At 35.8% G+C, this 17984-nt stretch overlaps 2 protein-coding genes across 4 annotated transcripts; both read right to left on the bottom strand.

Moving 5' to 3' along the window:
- Positions 1-929: 929 nt before the first annotated feature.
- On the bottom strand, positions 930-11910 carry tom1l2b (target of myb1 like 2 membrane trafficking protein b). 3 transcript variants are annotated; one of them, XM_079595323.1, is made up of 15 exons: positions 11763-11872; positions 11107-11191; positions 10187-10265; positions 9934-10083; positions 8643-8777; positions 8304-8483; positions 8090-8206; positions 7812-7945; positions 7030-7078; positions 4584-4749; positions 4365-4479; positions 3499-3571; positions 2879-2938; positions 2373-2409; positions 934-1605 (listed from the first exon to the last, which is right to left on the bottom strand). In XM_079595323.1, the coding sequence occupies exons 1-15, from the start codon at positions 11812-11814 to the stop codon at positions 1451-1453; spliced, it is 1587 nt and encodes a 528-aa protein (XP_079451449.1). In that variant the 5' UTR covers positions 11815-11872; the 3' UTR covers positions 934-1450. The 3 variants fall into 3 exon arrangements, with proteins under 3 accessions (XP_079451450.1, XP_079451449.1, XP_079451451.1); XM_079595324.1 differs by lacking the exon at positions 2879-2938 and having other exon boundaries at positions 930-1605; positions 11763-11910; XM_079595325.1 differs by lacking the exon at positions 11107-11191 and having other exon boundaries at positions 11763-11829.
- On the bottom strand, positions 11763-15989 carry atpaf2 (ATP synthase mitochondrial F1 complex assembly factor 2). The gene is made up of 8 exons (XM_079595327.1): positions 15551-15989; positions 15413-15457; positions 15150-15298; positions 13420-13517; positions 13161-13241; positions 12916-13028; positions 12726-12841; positions 11763-12623 (listed from the first exon to the last, which is right to left on the bottom strand). The coding sequence occupies exons 1-8, from the start codon at positions 15678-15680 to the stop codon at positions 12486-12488; spliced, it is 870 nt and encodes a 289-aa protein (XP_079451453.1). The 5' UTR covers positions 15681-15989; the 3' UTR covers positions 11763-12485.
- Positions 15990-17984: the final 1995 nt, after the last annotated feature.

Here is a 17984-nt window from a genome sequence, read left to right as displayed (position 1 = left end):
ATTATTAGCCATGCAAAAGTGCACCGTCCCTTTGATTAGTGCTCACCTATATCAACAAATAAAATCTTGCACAAATACAAACACAACTAAAACCCTTTTGGATGTTAAAAGCAATATATGTCTCAAGTTAGTTGACTTTACACTTAAATTATTTGCTAAGGTTAAACATTTGGTCCGTCAAAACAGTATGTACAGAACAGCGAGACACAGCACTCGAACTAAAGATATTACGTCAGCACATTCACCTCACTAAATCAAATGTCTGGTGTGCAAACATGAGAGTACCGAACGTTACATGATCATTAGCGGACTACATCTTAAACTAGCCACAATCTGTTCTTTAAGGCAGATTCATTTCATTCCTTAATAACAACGCTAAGCTTGACACCCTTTCTGCAGCAGTTGTGAACGTAAAATCCAATTTAAACTGCCTTGCAGTCACCATCAGTTCTCTAGAAACTCCATTTGTTTTTCGGTCTCGTAATAGACAGCGTTGAAATGAAGGACAGCTTAAATTTTGTATTTGAACAAAAGCTCTGTTAACACAGCCGAAAGGCGAATAATTCTTTCAGTGCAAATTAAATTGAAATACATACTTTTGTTCCTATTAATGCTTTCTAATAGGCAATGCTTTTGCAAAGTAAAATAATAACATTAAAAGAATCCAGTGAAATTATAATCATATAATTTTCCCTTTGATGTGACCTATGTAGTGAAGTCCTTCTGCCTTTTAAATATTCTGTTTTAATCATAAATTATAAATATACTTAAAAATGATGTCTCATTCAATAACTGATTCAAATATCCGGTAATATGACAAAATTCTCAATTCTGAAAGCTGAACTGCTACCATCATCTTTCTGCTATGGTATGTCTTGTCAGAGGTATTAATTTGACATTTTAAAATAAATAATCCTATATATATATATATATATATATATATATATATAACATCCCTTTAAAGCAAATCTTCCGGTAGATAAAGTTGAAGAAAAAAAAGAAGAAAAAAAACTAACAATTGTTAGCTCCCTTTACAGATTATCCTTGAGGAAAGAGGATTATTCAGCTGTTGCATGCAGGACCACAGTGAACACAAAAATTAGACATGGCCGGATCTGGTAATAGACTTTTACATTGATTTTCTTGCTTTATACCATATATCAATTAAAAAAATAGACATTGACCTCTCGAACTCACACGGAACGGTATGCTTTAGGCAGGGAGTTCTCGCTGGAGCATTTTCAATGGAATGAAAACTTGGTAAAGTAAGAAAATGTCCATTATGAAAATGTCTAGATCATGAAACAGTTCTGATCACTTCAGCTGTGATAGTGTTGATTGTGCTGGAGAAGCAGGAGAGAAAGAGGGGATGCTGATGGATCTGCAAAGGGACTGACCCACCACTGCCACAGGAGCAGAGCTGGGCCGCCCTTCAGGATCTGACACTTATCTACAAGGCAAAGAGGGCGTCCTCGGACCTGCCTGGCTTTTTACTTGCACTGGCAGAAGCACCGGAAGCAGCAGGAAGCTCGTCACTCGGGGGGGTCGGCAGTGCGGGCACCATCTCTGCTGCTTTGGCTCTCTCCTCTAGAAACTTGTCAAACTCTGGAAGAAAGTTTTCATAAAGTGTTTAAAGTCAAAAACTGCCTTTAAATGCTGGGTCTATGAATAGATGTACTACCACTCAAAAGTGGAAAAAACTGTAATATTGTGAAATGAAAAAATTATCGGAGAAAACCCAAGAATATACCGCAAGCCCAGACGTAGTACTGAAGGAAAATTAAAATTGAGCGGAAGTACGTAGGAGGGCGGAGCCAGGCTACTATCCGACACCTTGTAATTATTTAATTGTATGTATAGTATGTAATAATATGCAAGTAAACCAGAAATTATTTAAAATAATATGCTATTTTGATATCCTACCCATTCTTACAATTTAAAATAACTGTTCTATATTTTACAATGTAATGTAATATAAATGTAATATTTTTTTTTAAATGTAATTTATTCCTGTGATGGCAAAGCTGAATTTAGCATTACTCTAGTTTTTAGCGTCTCATGATCCTTCAGAAATCATTCTAATAATATGCTGATTTGGTGCTCAAGGAATATTACTTATTATTTTCAAAGTTGAAAACAGTTCTGGTGCCAAATATTTTTGTGGGAACTGATGCAATAAAAACAGTATTATTTTCAGGATTCTTTGATGAAAAGAAAGTTCAAAAGAACAGCATTTGTTTAAAATAGAAATCTTTTGTAATATTATACATGTCACTTTAGATCAATTTAATGCATCATTGCTGAATAAGTGTTAATTTTTTTTTTTTATAAAACCTTTTGAAAAATAGTATAAATCAAGTAATTCTTCATACCTTCACTTGTCACACCCTCCTCTCCTTCATCTCCTTTCTGAAGGGAAGTAGAAAAAGTGTAAGATATTTCAGCACATAAAGGCTTTTTTTTTTTTAAAGGAGCACCATTTATTTGCAGCCACATCAAACATTATAATTTCCCTTCAAAATATCAATAGAAGTTCTTGAATTAACAGATCATCTAAATGATATTACCCACAACATTCAAAGGCATTAGTATAGAATATCAAAGTGTTAAAAGCATGTCAAGCAAGGGTCTGTTCACTACGCACTCGGTGTATACTAAAATAACTGACAGAATATCCCAGAAAAGTAAGGAACGCAGCAAAACCATTCAAGGAGAGTTGTTAGTGACCCAAAAAAGAGGGTACAAGGTAGTCAGCCAGGAATAAAAAGGCAAACAAAAAGAAATATGCAGTTACATATTTCTTTTCAAATAAGTGAGTTATGTCCTGAAGAAGATGGAAAAAAAATATTAAATAAAAATAAACAAAAGGAAATCTCACCACATCAGTACAGAGCCACTCCTCAATGTCATCCATGACAGAGGACTGGTCAAGAGCTGCCTATGGGCCCAAACCATGGGCCGGAGCCAAGCAAATAACAAATAAAAATAATAATCCCAAGAAAACATGACAAAACAAACAAACAACAAAAAACAAAACAAAAACAATAAGACTTGAACATAAAGTCTTAATCCAATATTAGTAAACTACCCCCATATGGACAAGTGAAACATGCACAGCGCGTCACCGCAGAAAACAGCCGTTCAACACTCTATTGAGCTGCACTGACTGAATAATATTGGTCAAGAATTACTAATAAGTAAAAATAAAAGTATATTCTGAGCTCCTGCTTCCAGAAAGAATTTCTTGTCACTCAAAAGTTTACGTTCCTCAACTAGTGTCATCTTCTGAGCCAGGAGCATGGTACATTACTGTGAACTACATACTTAGCATAACAGTAATATTCATCTTTATAAACCACTCCAAAATAAGTATTTCAACATCCAGTCTCCTTCCTTGACATGAAAACAATCAGTCCATACGTACATATGCTGATGGAGAAGGCAAGAAACTGTCCTAAAATAAAATGAAAACACACACAGTCAGTCACAGAAACTCACCCCAGTGTTTTGCTGTCTGACATCCAAAGTCGGGGCCACTCCACTTGAAGCCTTTGTGTCTTCGAATGGAGCACTGGGAGTTCAAAACCAGGAATGTGTGAGCAATGTGTGATTGTTAAATGCTAACAATATAATATAAAACATTTTATTATTTTATAGGATGTAAATTCTAACATACTATAGGGTATGATGCCACCCCCCCACATTTATTGTAATTGAATTAGTGATCTGTGAATATATTAATTGTGAGACCTTATTCAAAATAAAAACAAATACTTTTTTTTTCTTCTTTCTTTAACTAAAGTAATTAGGGATAAGTTAACGCTGTGGGGTATTACAACTAGTACTCGGCTTAATGTTTATATTTATTTTATATTAATAACATATTGAATGATGTATCATCATAAAGTCATCTTTAAATAGGATAAAATTGACATAGCACATCAAATATGGTAAACATGAGAACCAATGAGGATTGTTTTAGCGCGAAACACGCACAACGCACACACAAGCTTCCATGTTTGCCATAAGTTATGAGCTCCATGTATGTGTGTTTATTAAATTAAATCTGTTCATCATAAAAAGTGATAGTACTGTATCTCTTCACAAGATGCTTGATACATATGGATTCATTTTAGATCTTATATGTTTAGGTTACCTGGACTTTCAATGGAAGAACAGAAATCTCTCAAGTTTTATTAAAAATATCTTAATTTGAGTTTCGAAGATTAACCAAAGATGAATGGGTTTGGAACAGCATGAGGATGAGCAAATGATTTCTGGGTGAACTATCCCTTTAAGGGGGCATTTAACTCTATTATATATTATAATCTATTGGTTGCATGACATTTTGATTTGTTTCATACTTCTTCCGCTCAGGAATGGTTCCAGTCCTGGTCTGGGCAAACATGTCAAAGTCATCTTGGGGTTGACAGGTAGTCAAAGAGCTCAAGGTGCCAGTCACACTGTCAGAACCCACATCTGTGAAGCAACGGTATTCTCACATTAGTGCAGGCAAACAAAACAGCATCTCTCTAGATTTCAAAAATGAACAGAATATTGTGTATCCAAGGTACGAGACTCACCCAAAACCGCCAGTCTGGAGGAGAGTGTGACTGGAGAGGCAGAGCGAACAGCAGTGACGGAGGGAGGCAGGCTGGACGGAGGAGTAGCGCTGATCCTGGGACTGACCACCGCAGGAGACCCCGGTCCCAGGTCAATCAGGTTATCTTCTGTCGCCTCGCTCAGGACCTGTTGATATGCAACACCATTTCACATAGACACACATTGGTTACAGACACTTTAGGGAAAAATTAAAGATTATTTGTTTGCTATCTTACCTTTACATCATGAACATTTTCAAACTGGTTTACATACTTTTTTTTTTTTACTACATTTTTACTTTTGCTTAAAAGGAATAGTTCACTTCAAAATGAAAATTCTGTCATTTACTCAGCCTCAAGTTGTTTCAAACCTGTATGAATCTTTCTTCTGCTGAACACAAAGGAAGATATTTTGAAGAATGTCGGTAACCAGACAGTTGCTGGACCCCATTGACTTCCAGAATAGGAAAAAAATTAAAATACTATGGAAGTCAATGGGGTCCAGCAACTGTCTGGTTATTGCCATTCTTCAAAATATCTTCTTTTGTGTTCAGCAGAAGAAAGATTCATAAAGGTTTGAAACAATTTTCATTTTGAAGTGAACTATTCCTTTAAATGTTTGCTTTAAAAAAAAAAAAAAAAAAAGAAGAGTGCCAGCAGTCAGTTCTACAGGTTGCGAAGAGTTAAGACAAATAGTTGGGATGTAATACATACGATGCTTTCACAGGTTTCACCAACTCTTTTGTGAGAGAAAGTCTAATCTTTAACTCAAAGTACACTAAGAATTGATGAAAAGGTGAAATTGTGAGACTGTACAGTAACATTGACTGGGCACGAGAAGGATGGCTAATGGATATTCCCAGAGTAATTATTACTCAGTGTCTGTGAATGTTACTCATAGTCTTTGTTTCTTTGCCACTTAAAAAATATATGTTGCTGTATTTCAGAGGAGTTGTGCTTAAATGTGTTTGAATTCTCTATTTTACAAGTCAAAAGCACTTAAACAAAAGAAACAAAAATTACGTCAAAAACACCATTTGTTGGTGTCGGCGTGGCACATTGGTACTGGACATGCTCGTGACAAAAAAATGTATTTATTCCAAGGCAAAAGACCATAAATAATAATAATAATAATAGACACATGCTGTCAAAATGTGATTTGTCAGAGGCCATAGTACATCTGTGCTGTATAGCTGTACTGTGTAACAAAGTAGAAAAAAGCACATTAATTATCTGTGATAACTGGCTTCATATTCTATGACAGTGAATTACGGTACATAATATGTGCATATCGTCGCCTTTCCGTAGTACTAGACACCACATGAGTAAATTCAACAATTGTTTTTAACATAAATACCCAAAATACATACCTATTCAAAAGTTTGGAGTTTTTAAAAGTCTCTTATGCTCACCAAGGCTGTATTTATTTAATAAAAATACAATAAAAACAGTAATATTGTGAAATATTATTACAATAATTTTTTTTAAATTCTACTTTAATGTATTTCAAAATTGTATTTATTCCTTTAGGAGCAAAGCTGAACTTTCAACAGCAAGTCTTCAGTGTCACATGATCCTTCAGAAATCATTCTAATATGCTTATTTAGTTCTCAAGAAACCTTTTTTATTATTATCATGTTGAAAACAATTGTGCTGCTTAAAGTTTTTGTGGAAACCGTGATATATTTTTATCGTAAAATATATCTTACTGACCCCAAACTTTTGAACGGTTGTGCATTTCTCTCAGGAAATCCTGAAAACTACTAAAATAGCCTAAAGTAGCATATTATTGCTGCATTATGCTATTAAAAATCATATATCCATTACATAAAATGCACCGTTCCTAAATCCCCATGTAGCCTATTTTATTTAAAGCAGTGGAGGGACTAGTACTAGGGTAAGCAGATGGAGGGAATGGCAAGCAAAGGTCACAGACAGCAGGACAGGCATTCTACATGCTAGTGGAGGTTCAATGGATGCAACACGGGACTGGGACTGCACCGGCCAATACTGACACAACATTCTTTAGCATCTGCATGTCCAAGTAAAAAAAATGAGATTAGATGACTCATACTTGCCTCCCTCAGCTAGCAATACCAAAAAATAAAAATAAGAAAAACAAATCACAAAACAGACCAAACCACACAATAAGTAACACCGACATGCAATAACATTTTCAGTTGAGAACCGCACACGATGAAAGTGTTTGCATCTCAAAGCAAACGTACCATGCTTTCTCAGAGCATACTGTATATTATAGCAAAAAGCAAGCAATGAGGGGAAGAGAAAATGACAGGTGTGACTGAGCTGTGCTTTTGGCATGAACAATTTACCTTACATGTGTTTGGAGGAAGAAAACACACATATTGATGATGAACTGATGCTAACACGCAGATAAAACCACGCTCTTAAAAAAGACACAACCCACCCCATTGTTTATGCCTTGCGCAGTTCGGCCAGAACGGAACCTCTCGTATCTAAAGGAAAGTGAGCAAACAAAATCATTAAAACCTTACCCTCGCTTAAAAGAGCCTTTTCTTGAAGCTGTAAGAGGATAGTTCACCCAAAAATGGAAATTCTGCTATCATTTACTTACCCTCATGTTGTTCCAAAACCATTAGACTTAAACAAATATATCGAAACAAATATATTTTTCAATGAAACGGGAGATGTTTCTCCAGTGAATGTCCAGGTAAACAAAAAAATCCATAAAGGCAGTAAAATTAATCCACATTACTCAAGCGGTTTAAAGTCTTGTGAAGTGATACGATCGCTTTAAATGATAAACAGATTTCATTTATACTTTTATTCACATACTGTATAAACACATAGAAGCTTGTGTGTGCATCACATGCTAAAAAAAAACTCATGGGTTTTTGTGCATCAACACTCACATTTGAGCTTCTGTGTTTAACATATGTGATGTCCTCAATGTATGCGTGTCCATAATTGTTTAGATGTAAATAAAAGTCTAAATTAAATCTTTTCATTATATAAAATGATCATTTCTCTTCACAAGACTTGAATTAAACTGCTCGATTCATATGGATTCATTTTAAGCCTCTCGGGTTTCATTAATAAGATCTTCATGTTTCAAAGATTAACCAAAGTCTAATGGGTTTAGAACAACATGAGGGTGAGTAACTGATGAAAAATTTCAGGTGAACTTTCCCTTTAAAGAAAAGGCAAATTCCTCCTGCTTGTTCACACCTCTCATATCTTAGGAAAATGTTGTTGAGGTCGTCGTTGACGTGCAGGAGCTCCTCAGTGACTTCCTCATTGGACACGCGTGAGATGAGCTCAACTATCCTCTGCTGCATGGCCCTGCACGTCCGGTTCAATTCCTTCCAACAAAGCAAACAAACCTTGTAATACTGAATAATAAAAATGGCCAACACAATCCTGTACCAACACTCCCTCTAGTGGCCTTACGTAGCTCTTTCAAGACTAGCAATATAAACATAAATTTAAAAAACTGAATGAGAAACCTGCAGAAGCTCGTGATCAGATGGATCCTCTTGACCAGGAACCATCTCGGTCAACATCTCCGACATCACCTTAGTGTTCCCGCGCACAATGTCGAGCTCACTGCGCAGCTTGCAAATCTAATCAATGATATTTTATGACATCATTAAGCAATCTGTGGAAACAAATGTTGATCCATCCCATTTAAAAGAATGAAACAAGGAGGTTCTGTAGTACCTGTTCTGGGGAAGGGTTGATGGGCAGATTGGGGATCTGTGGAGGAGTGTGGGTCACAGGGGCAGAGAAGGGAGGAGCGGAGGCAGGGTGAGGGTGAGGGTGAGGTTGAGGGTGAGGCTGTGGCTTGGGCTGGACTGGGGCACTGTATTTCGGCTGGTCCATCTCTGGAGCACTTTGCAGCTATTATCAACAGAGCGAGACAATGAGAGATAGTGCAGAGATAAAGAGGGAAGGTAAAGCGATAAAGTTAAGTAAATGATAAGACCAATTATATTTTAGAGGAAGCCACCATAACCTCTGTGACAAACAAACCATAACATACCTGGAGTCAACACCTACCCGTTGTGGTGTGTGAATGGGGGACAAGGTCTCCAAGTCAGACGTTGGAAACTCTATACCCTTCCTCTTCATTTCTTCATAGACGTGGACTACTCCTGTTAAATCTGGACTACTCCTGAAGGCATCTGCCCATGCCTGATGTATAGAGTACATGCAAACTTATTATGTGAAAACATGACATAAATTGAATCAGAATAGCTAGCTATTAATATAGTTTATAACTGGTGTTGCATACTATTCAACTTTTCTATAGGAATGAGCATTCGGCTGCTCTTCTCTACTTGAACATTCAATACCTTATAAAAACAAGCTACACTACTGTTAAAAGTTTTGGGTTCAGTGAGATTTTTTAAATCAAATTATGCAAGACTCCAATACCAAATCTGTATTGATTTGATCAAAAATAGAATATAACAGTACCATTTTATTATTACAATTTAAAATAACTGTTTCTATTTTCATATATTTTAAAATTTAATTTATTCCTGTAATGGCAAATGTGCAAGAAGGGGAGTTTGATTAGAGTTGGAGCAAAACTCAGCCGTTTCAGACTACCAGTCTTCAGTGTCACATGATCCTTCAGAAATCATTCTAATCAGCAGATTCTGTGCTAAAGAAGAATTTATCATTATTATCAATATTTTTGTGAAAACTGATGCATTTTGTTTTCAGGATTTTTTTTGATGAATAGAAAGTTTAAAGGAATAACATTTATTTGAAATAGAATTTCTTTAAAGTAACTTTTGAACATTTTAATGTGTCCATGCTAAATAAAAGCATTACCTTATTTAAAAAAAATTCTAAACCAAAACTTTTGAAAAGTAATGTAGTTAACTACAATCAGGTGACTGTTTTAAATAGTTGTTTGAATGGCAAACCAACAAGCAAACCACAAACTTCACTTGCCTAGTTTCTTTGGACAACGCCATTCTAGAGATTCCATCTTAATAATTTTATTATGAGAAATGTATGGCATCACATTAAATGCAAGACCATGTAAATTGAAGTTACCCTTGGTCATTGGAGCCAAACTTGGTAACCTGATCCCCTAGGTTGTAATGAGCACAACTTCAGAGCCAACGAATCAGCCGGATCTCCTTGACTACCGAGCATCAGGTAACCAGCCCCATGATGCAACTCCTCCTCTCTCTCTCTTTCTCCCTCTCATGCTCTCGCTCTTGTCATTTTCCTTTCCTCATGGTGTGTTTAAACCATAAGGCAAATGCCTTTTTCTTAACTGATCATGAACAATCAAAATAAAAATAAAATCCAGATTTTTTTCCCCACATACCTGTATCAAAGCTAGTACTTTGTCCTGTACTATGGCTGGTGGGTTGTTTTTAGGAGATATAATTTTCACCAAAACGCCATCTATGAAGTCCCGGGTGGTGACGAGTGCGTGGAACCGATAGCCACAGTTCTTTACACATGTCTCAAGAACCTGAACACATTATGAAAATCTAAATAAACAGGACAATTTAAAAAGGAATTATCAGCCGTTAGTAAGACAATAAACAGAAAAGTCTCCATCGACTGTTGCCCACCGTCAATGTAAGCATCACCTCCCTGTAGTTTTTATTCCCATTAAGCCTCTTCTTCACAGCTCTTATAGCATCCTTAGGCCTATAAATCAGATAACACATATATGCAGCTAAAAAGCAATTCATTATGGAGTTACTGTCAAACCAAAAATTATTCAGACACCAGATATAATTTTTACTAGTGAGTGCAGGATACTATAGTTAATTTATGTAAGTGAGGATAGCAATATAAAGTAAACTGTGACATATTATACCCAAAATTCTTCATACAGTGGACTACCATTAAAATTTATAAAAATTGGGGACCAAAAATTATTCAGACACTTTGACCTGACCATGTTTTGCTTCCGTGTTTTTTCTTTAATTGCTAATGTGAGCTTTTTACACCACAGACTGAACAAAATTAGGCATTGCTTGGTAATTTGGTTTACCTAAATTAGTATTATCTATTTGTGTACTTAAATTTAACAGCTGACAGCTATTCAAGTGAATTCATTTGTGAGACCGTTAGTTATTTTGTTAAATAACTAACAGAAGGATGGCCAAAACAAGTGAAATATCAACTGATTTGATAACTTTAAGTTCTTGTCATATTTTAATACCATTTTCTAAACTATACAGAATAAACAGTGATAATGTGAGAAATATTGAAGGTGTCTGGGTTTGACTTTACAATGACACGGTCAAGTGAATGAATCATGTTCTGCTAGAAAGCATTACCAGATTCCATAAATAGCACATTGTTGAAGAATAATCATTTTATGTAACATCCTGTACTTGATCCTTCAGCCATAATTAAACATTTTAATGACAATGACAGCAACTTCTGGATTTGTGTAACAATGTTTTTCGTTTCCTAAGGCTTACGGAATATGTCAGCAAAAAGGTTAAATGCTATGAATCATGCATATTTCATGTCTCACCCATCTTCTGTTTCATTGATTAAGTCGCATATTTCCATATTCAAAGTCCAGTCTTCACTTTGCAGGGAGCCATCTGTGGCCCTTTCTGGAGAAGATCAAAAGGCAAACTGATAAGAGAATCGGTTACTGCCTGTTACTAAAAGAGAATCTGGAAAAACATCGGCACTAATGACATTGCACTGATCTGCAAACCGCTGTGCAATATGTGCTTGATAACGCTGGGTGTCTTCCAAAGCAAGCGGTCATGTTCCTCACACAGAGTGCACATTTATAAATGTTGATCATTAGTATGATTCATTTTACACACATTACCTCAAGCTTTAGCTATGAAACTGGGTGTGAGAGATAGACGCAATGTAAGTTACTGTGGCTAGCAGGCTAACGTTAAGTAACGTTACTTCAGTTTACTTAAACTCATTTCAGCATTTCGCCTCCCTGGAATTTGTCATTTAAAGAATTAAGGAAATTACTATTTCGCAGCACATTTTGAGAACTAACTGTGAGTTAGAGCAGCTAGCATGAATGAGCATTAGCTGTTAGCCAGCTAACTGACATATGGTGAGCTTCTGTACAGCGGCTCAGCTAAATGCATCGCTTTAGATGTTAACTTGTTGTGACACAATGTTTAAGCATCATTTAATTTCTGAAAAACATACCAATGCACTGTCCCACCGGAGTACTGTATGGGTTTCCCAGCAAGAACTCCATCTTGTCAACATATCCAACGATTAACAGTCAATGAGACAGTAAACACTCAAGTCCCGCCCATGAATGACTCCTATTGGTTGATTTATTCAGGGCTGCAAAGCTATTGGCTGGACCTGCTGTCTGTATTTGAAATGACACGCCACCTACTTAAAGGGACAGTAGTGAACTCGTTGACACGACTGCTTTATACGGCAGGTTTGATACTTTATTACTAATGGTTATGTATCAGTTTGCCCTTTCAGACTATGCACTTAAGAACCAGACATTTTATATGTGACATTGACCTTTAGGTAATAGCTTGAAAAGCGTATGTCTGGGTGACCATGTAGCAAAAACAAATAAGCTGACTCGATCAGACATTTGCACATGATTGTAATTTATCAAAAAGTCTCCAATTTGTTGTTTCTAACATATTTTCTAAACTGTTTCAAAAACTGAAATTAACATACTAGTAGGATTATGCATTTACAGTTTTTACATGCTGCAGCTGTTATAACTACAAATACATATCATGACCTAGATATTTATATTATTACTCACAACATAACTGGACAGCAACATCGTTTTACTGGTAAGGTGACTGGTGTCACCACTGTTTACTGTAAAAAGTAAACAAAGACAGATAACAAAAAAAATCTGTTTCAGTCCCATTAAGAGCCGTTTGGCCCTTTTCAATCCTGTAAAATTTTTCTTTTAACGGCTGTGCTTTCAGAAGACAGATGTACAAACATTGCACCAGCAGCTGTCCGTGCCTGCAACTCATACATGTCATAATCATGGGCCCATTCCACATTTCCCCAGAACTGGATCTAAAACAAAACAGAACCGAATGTACAGTAATCATAAACATGGGGGAAATTGTACCATGCTAGAATCATTAGACATATGGAATAAAAAAGAAACCACCATACCTGGTATTCTTCCTCAAGTCTGGACAGCAGAACCGCTTGTTCCACGCTTAGGTGTCTGTCAATCAGCCCAAGGGACAAGATCAACGATTTCAGCTGAGTGATCACATACTCAAGCCCTGTAGGAACATTAGAAACGACTGTTCAAACAGGCCCATTCACATTTGATGCAAAAGCACCAAACAATATTTACCTGTCAGAGACCAAAAATTGTAGGAATGAAGGTGTTGACGAAATGTCTCCTTAGTCTCTTCTGGGATTTGAGGGCCCATTATATTGGAGGATGAGCCAATGACTACATTGTATCTAAAAATAACAAGAAGTTCATATACACCATTTATTGTGGCTATATATTTTGAGATATTGTCTATATATTTTTATTAAAACCTAATCTAGCCAAAATGTGTAAATAATCTAGCCAAACCGACTAAATATCACCTTTGTTCTATCCAGTTCATTACAGGCTCCCATTCATTTGTCTGCAGTTCCACAAGACCTGGAGGTTCTTCTACTCTGTAACTGCAAGCAGGGTAGATCGGATTTAATAAAATCATAATACTGTCAGCAGGTGTATTTAGGAGAACTAATACAATTTACCTTTCATGCAATTTTATGGCACAATAATGGCAGAGAAGGTCTAGTAAGATCTTGGTTTAATTAATTAAATACCATCAAGTAATAAACCAGCAAACCTCACCAGATAGTGTCAGTATCCAAAAACTTTAAAGCTGCTGAGATAATTTGTTCTTTCGTCCTTTGTGTTGGATTATCAAGAGCTGTGTTGCAAAGTGTGGTCTATATGGACAGAAATAAGTTGTATTAGCATATATACCATTTAAAGCAGTTCAATTGTTTTGTATTTACAATATATATAATATCTTATTTTCTTCATGCTTTATAATTGCACTTAGCAGATTAGAGCTGGGTAATAATATAGTTCACATTTTGTGACAATATAAGCAATCAAGCAGTTGAAATCTGCTACATACTGTAGTATATATACATTCACGTGAAAAAGAAAGTACACCCTCTTTAAATTCTATGGTTATAAGTATCAGGACATAATAATAATAAAAAAAGAATCTAGTCCTTAGTAGGTCTTAAAATTAGGTAAATACAACCTCAGATGAATAACAACATATGACATATTACAGTGTGTAATTTTTTATTCAACAAAAACTAGGCAAAAATGAAGCCATGTGTAAAATGAAAAAAACTAAATACACCCTTATTGCTTCCATAGGAATTAAGAGGGTAAATAGCAACGAGGCGCAGCTAATCAAATCCCCTTGATTATTAGGTTCTTCGAAACTCATCCCAGAGTTGCTGTCATAGCAACAAGTCTGTAAGCTCAGGAGCAGGGCTTATTTCTTAAAGGGGATACTTAAAGTCTGTCCCAGCCACTGCTACTTTCTTACAAGAGTACCCTATTGAACCAGGGACAATAATAATACAAAATTAATAAATAATAATAAAAAAATATTATAATATTGTGTTGTGTAGTCCATCAGTGATTTTAAACAACTTAAACCAGATATTATAATCAAATTCACAAATTTGTTAGAAAGAACCAAATTAGCCAGAGATCAGTTATCACGATTAGAAGATCTGGCACCTGTTCAACCATCTCTGATGTATTAAGCAAGGTTCGAAGAATGGACCCCAAATGTGTGTTTACCCAATGCCAAGGAGGAATTCAAAAGGGTTTGTAAAGTTGCATCTGAACAAACCACAAGACCTCTGGAACAGAGGTCATAGAGGAAACCAAAGTGGAGATGTTTTGCCATAATGCACAGTGCCACATTTTGGGAAACTAAACAACGCATATCAGCACAAACACCTCTTTGAGTTGACTAAGAGATCCTCTGTATTATAGAGTCAAATGTGAGGCCATCTATCCGACAGCTAATGCTTGGCTGAAATTGGGCCGTGCAACAGGACAATGATAACAAGCATGTCAGCAAATCTACAACAGGATGGCTGAAAAAGAGAAGAATCAAGGTGTTTCACTGGCCAAGTCAAAGTCCAGACCTCAACCCAATTGAAATGCTGTGGCGGGACCTTAAGAGAACTGTGCATAAACAGATGCCCACAAACCACAATGAACTGAAGCAACGTTGTAAAGAAGAGTGGGACAAAATTCCTCCACAACAACGTAAGAGACTGATAAAGTCATACAGAAAACAATTACTTCAAGTTATTGCTGCTAAAGGTGGTTTTACATCGTATCATAGGGTGCACTTCGTTTTTCACACATGGCTTCTCCATTTTGACTTTATTTTTGTTAAATAAATAATGTGATTGACAGTCATTATATATATGAATACAGTTGAGTTTTATATGCAACTTTGAACATATCGCTGGGTGATGATAATATAGTTAATATATACAATTTAGAAACTTTAACTTTTAATAATAATGGCCTACTAGGTGCATGGTGTAAAACTTCAGTGTTTCCTTCTGAACGTCCCACTCTGTTGCAACAGCAATGGCAAGAGCTTCATTGGGAACTGTGAACAGCTTTCCACCTGGAGTCTTCAGCTTTCGCTTGTCAAGGTTTATTTCAAACAAGCCCCCTGTAGACAACACAAAGACGATTTTCAAACAAGCATATTTTTTCTCTGGTTGAAAACCTACGTTTATTATTTTTTAAATTGCAGATGTGTGTTGCTATGCTTAATGACGCTCACCATCTACTTGAGATATCGAGACATTCTCGTAGAACTTCTTTCTTTCTGCAAAATGCGATGTAAGAACAAGAGATCATGCATCAATATATTAGGTTTGTCATCATAGGCTAAGGCTATACATTTCTGTAATGACCTTACCCGTTATGGCACTGGCATATTTTGCCTTTTGTAGGTGTGTTGATAAGCTAGGAACATGATGCCCTAGAGGAAATGGCCAAATGACCTGGCCAAATTGTCTGTGATATCTACAAATATTCCGTAACATCATATGTTTCAAACTCTATGTAGCGTTATTCGCATTAACGTAAGTTAACAGTTCAACTGTGATCAAATGCAGACAAGGTTAGAAAGCTGGATCAGCCGTTCAAGCTAATTTAATCAAATCATCGTTCCTGTTTCAGGAATAATAAAAAAAATCACACGTTTTAATTATAATTAAGGTTAACTCGGTTATTTAAGAAGGTGACTAGAGATGTCACAGCATGCAGCAACGTGAAACCAAACCGTGAAGCTGATGACTGTGTGACCTACACAGTAAAGGACAATTCAAAATAAAAGTCCCAGCAGGTCCACCTGTAGACTACAGGGATTTCGAACATTTATTTAACGCCGATCCGATGCCACCTAATTCAGATCCAAATGAACGTCTAAATAAATAAGAAATACAAATATGTTGTCTATTTGCAGACAATCGAATATAATGACTTCGTATGTCCGTCTTTTAATGAAAATATTAAACATTGCCAGTCCCAGCAATTCGTGTAAGTTACTATTTTTTATAGATTAGGCCTACACATGTTTGCTAGATTTCTTATTTAACGAATGCCTTCTTATGAGGATCAAAACAATTATGAGTAAGAGAGAAAGAAAATAAGAAAATGATTTCACAAATAAAGCCTTTATGAAAGGTTAAACAATCCGAGTAATCATTATTCTGGAAAAGGCGGGGGGAAATATTTGTATTAATAGTAGGCTAATACTAATTTATTTATATAAACGTTCTCTTACGAGAGATACTCTCGTACTGCGTAGTATAGGCTACTACGCTATGGGAAAATCCTTTTCCACGAGAATACTGAAGCCAAAAATTATCCTTAATTTTGTATAAATGTAAAACGTACTCGGTTACTAACGTAACCTCGGTTCTCTCTAGGAGAGGGAACGAGTACTGCGTCGAAAGAACGCTACGGGAAAGATATTTCTTTGTCGAGATTGAAGCCTAAAATTAATCCTTAATTTTGTAATATTGTAAAACGCTTTTCTGAAGCATACAACCTAGGCGGAGCAATACAGCTCACCCATTGGCTGCTCTGCCAGAAAAGCACAGCCTATGCGAGGCCAGAGACGGGTCATTCCACGAAATCAGTGCCTTTTCAACTTTGAAAAATTAAAATATAAAATAAGTTTAAACAATTTTTTTTAAATATCCATTAAATGAAGACAGCATAAAATAACAAGAAATCGTATTGTGCCATCTCAGGCTATGTCATTTTTTATTTTATGACTATTTATCTACCTCATGTTTTGATATTTTTGTCATGCCTGTTACAGACACATGCGTTACTATATACTATAGTTTTAATTATAAATATGTTATAGTTTTCACATATATGAGCAGTATTTTAGTCCCTCTTTTCACTTGAATTGTTTCAAAATTTAGATTTTTTTTTTCAATCTTATATTTGTCATTCAGATGACCAAGAACATACAAATTTTGGAGGGTGATCACATGTCAATTAAGAAAAATATATATTTTTACAAGAGAGATCTTAAAAGAAGGGCTTTGTCAAAAATACAATATAAATAGGGTTACAATGGAAAAACTTGGAAGGCCATTTCAAATATAATTTTTATATTTTTTATGAAATTAATGACAGTAACAGGATTGACATCATAGTAACAGGACTGACCAGAGTAACAGGGATGACAGGACACACATTCTTCAGCGTACACTGCACATATTTGTTTACATAATTTTGTAAAGTTGTACCTTTTTAAATTGTATTACTTGACATAGTTGTATTAGCGAAGCTAATTATTTTGAATGTTTTCTTCCTGCTCGACGTTGCCTGAAATGTAAGCATAAACTCAAAAACTGACGCTGAAAAAGAAGTATGTCCAAATTCACAGTATAAAAGAGTAGGCAAAAGTACCCCGGATGACCTACTTCTTCCGGTGAGATTCTGAAGTGTGCATACGATGAAGTGTGTTTTACTATCCCATGAGGCCACAGGAGAAGATTTATGTATGGCAGTGAAGCGACGCAACTGACGGTGGTAGGTCACATGATAATGACAACATGGTGAATGTAGTACGTCCAGATTATATTCATACTACACACATTCATACTATATAAAACATACTTTTTTAGCGGTTATGAAGTAATTACTTATTCAAGAGAGTATGTAATTTCGGATGCAGCCTACATCTTGTGTAGTGTACTTGTTCTATGTCTATTCTAGAATGCATTGTCCCATGCTTCATTGCACTGCTTATACTGTTTGTCTGTGTATGTATAGCATTTTTTTATTTATTTTTTTACTATTCTGACCTTGAAGGACTAGCTTCTTGT

Source organism: Phoxinus phoxinus (genome assembly GCF_949152265.1).
Source record: "Phoxinus phoxinus genome assembly, chromosome: 21".
Lineage (NCBI taxonomy): Eukaryota > Metazoa > Chordata > Actinopteri > Cypriniformes > Leuciscidae > Phoxinus > Phoxinus phoxinus.
This window is presented reverse-complemented; position numbering and strand designations above follow the sequence as displayed.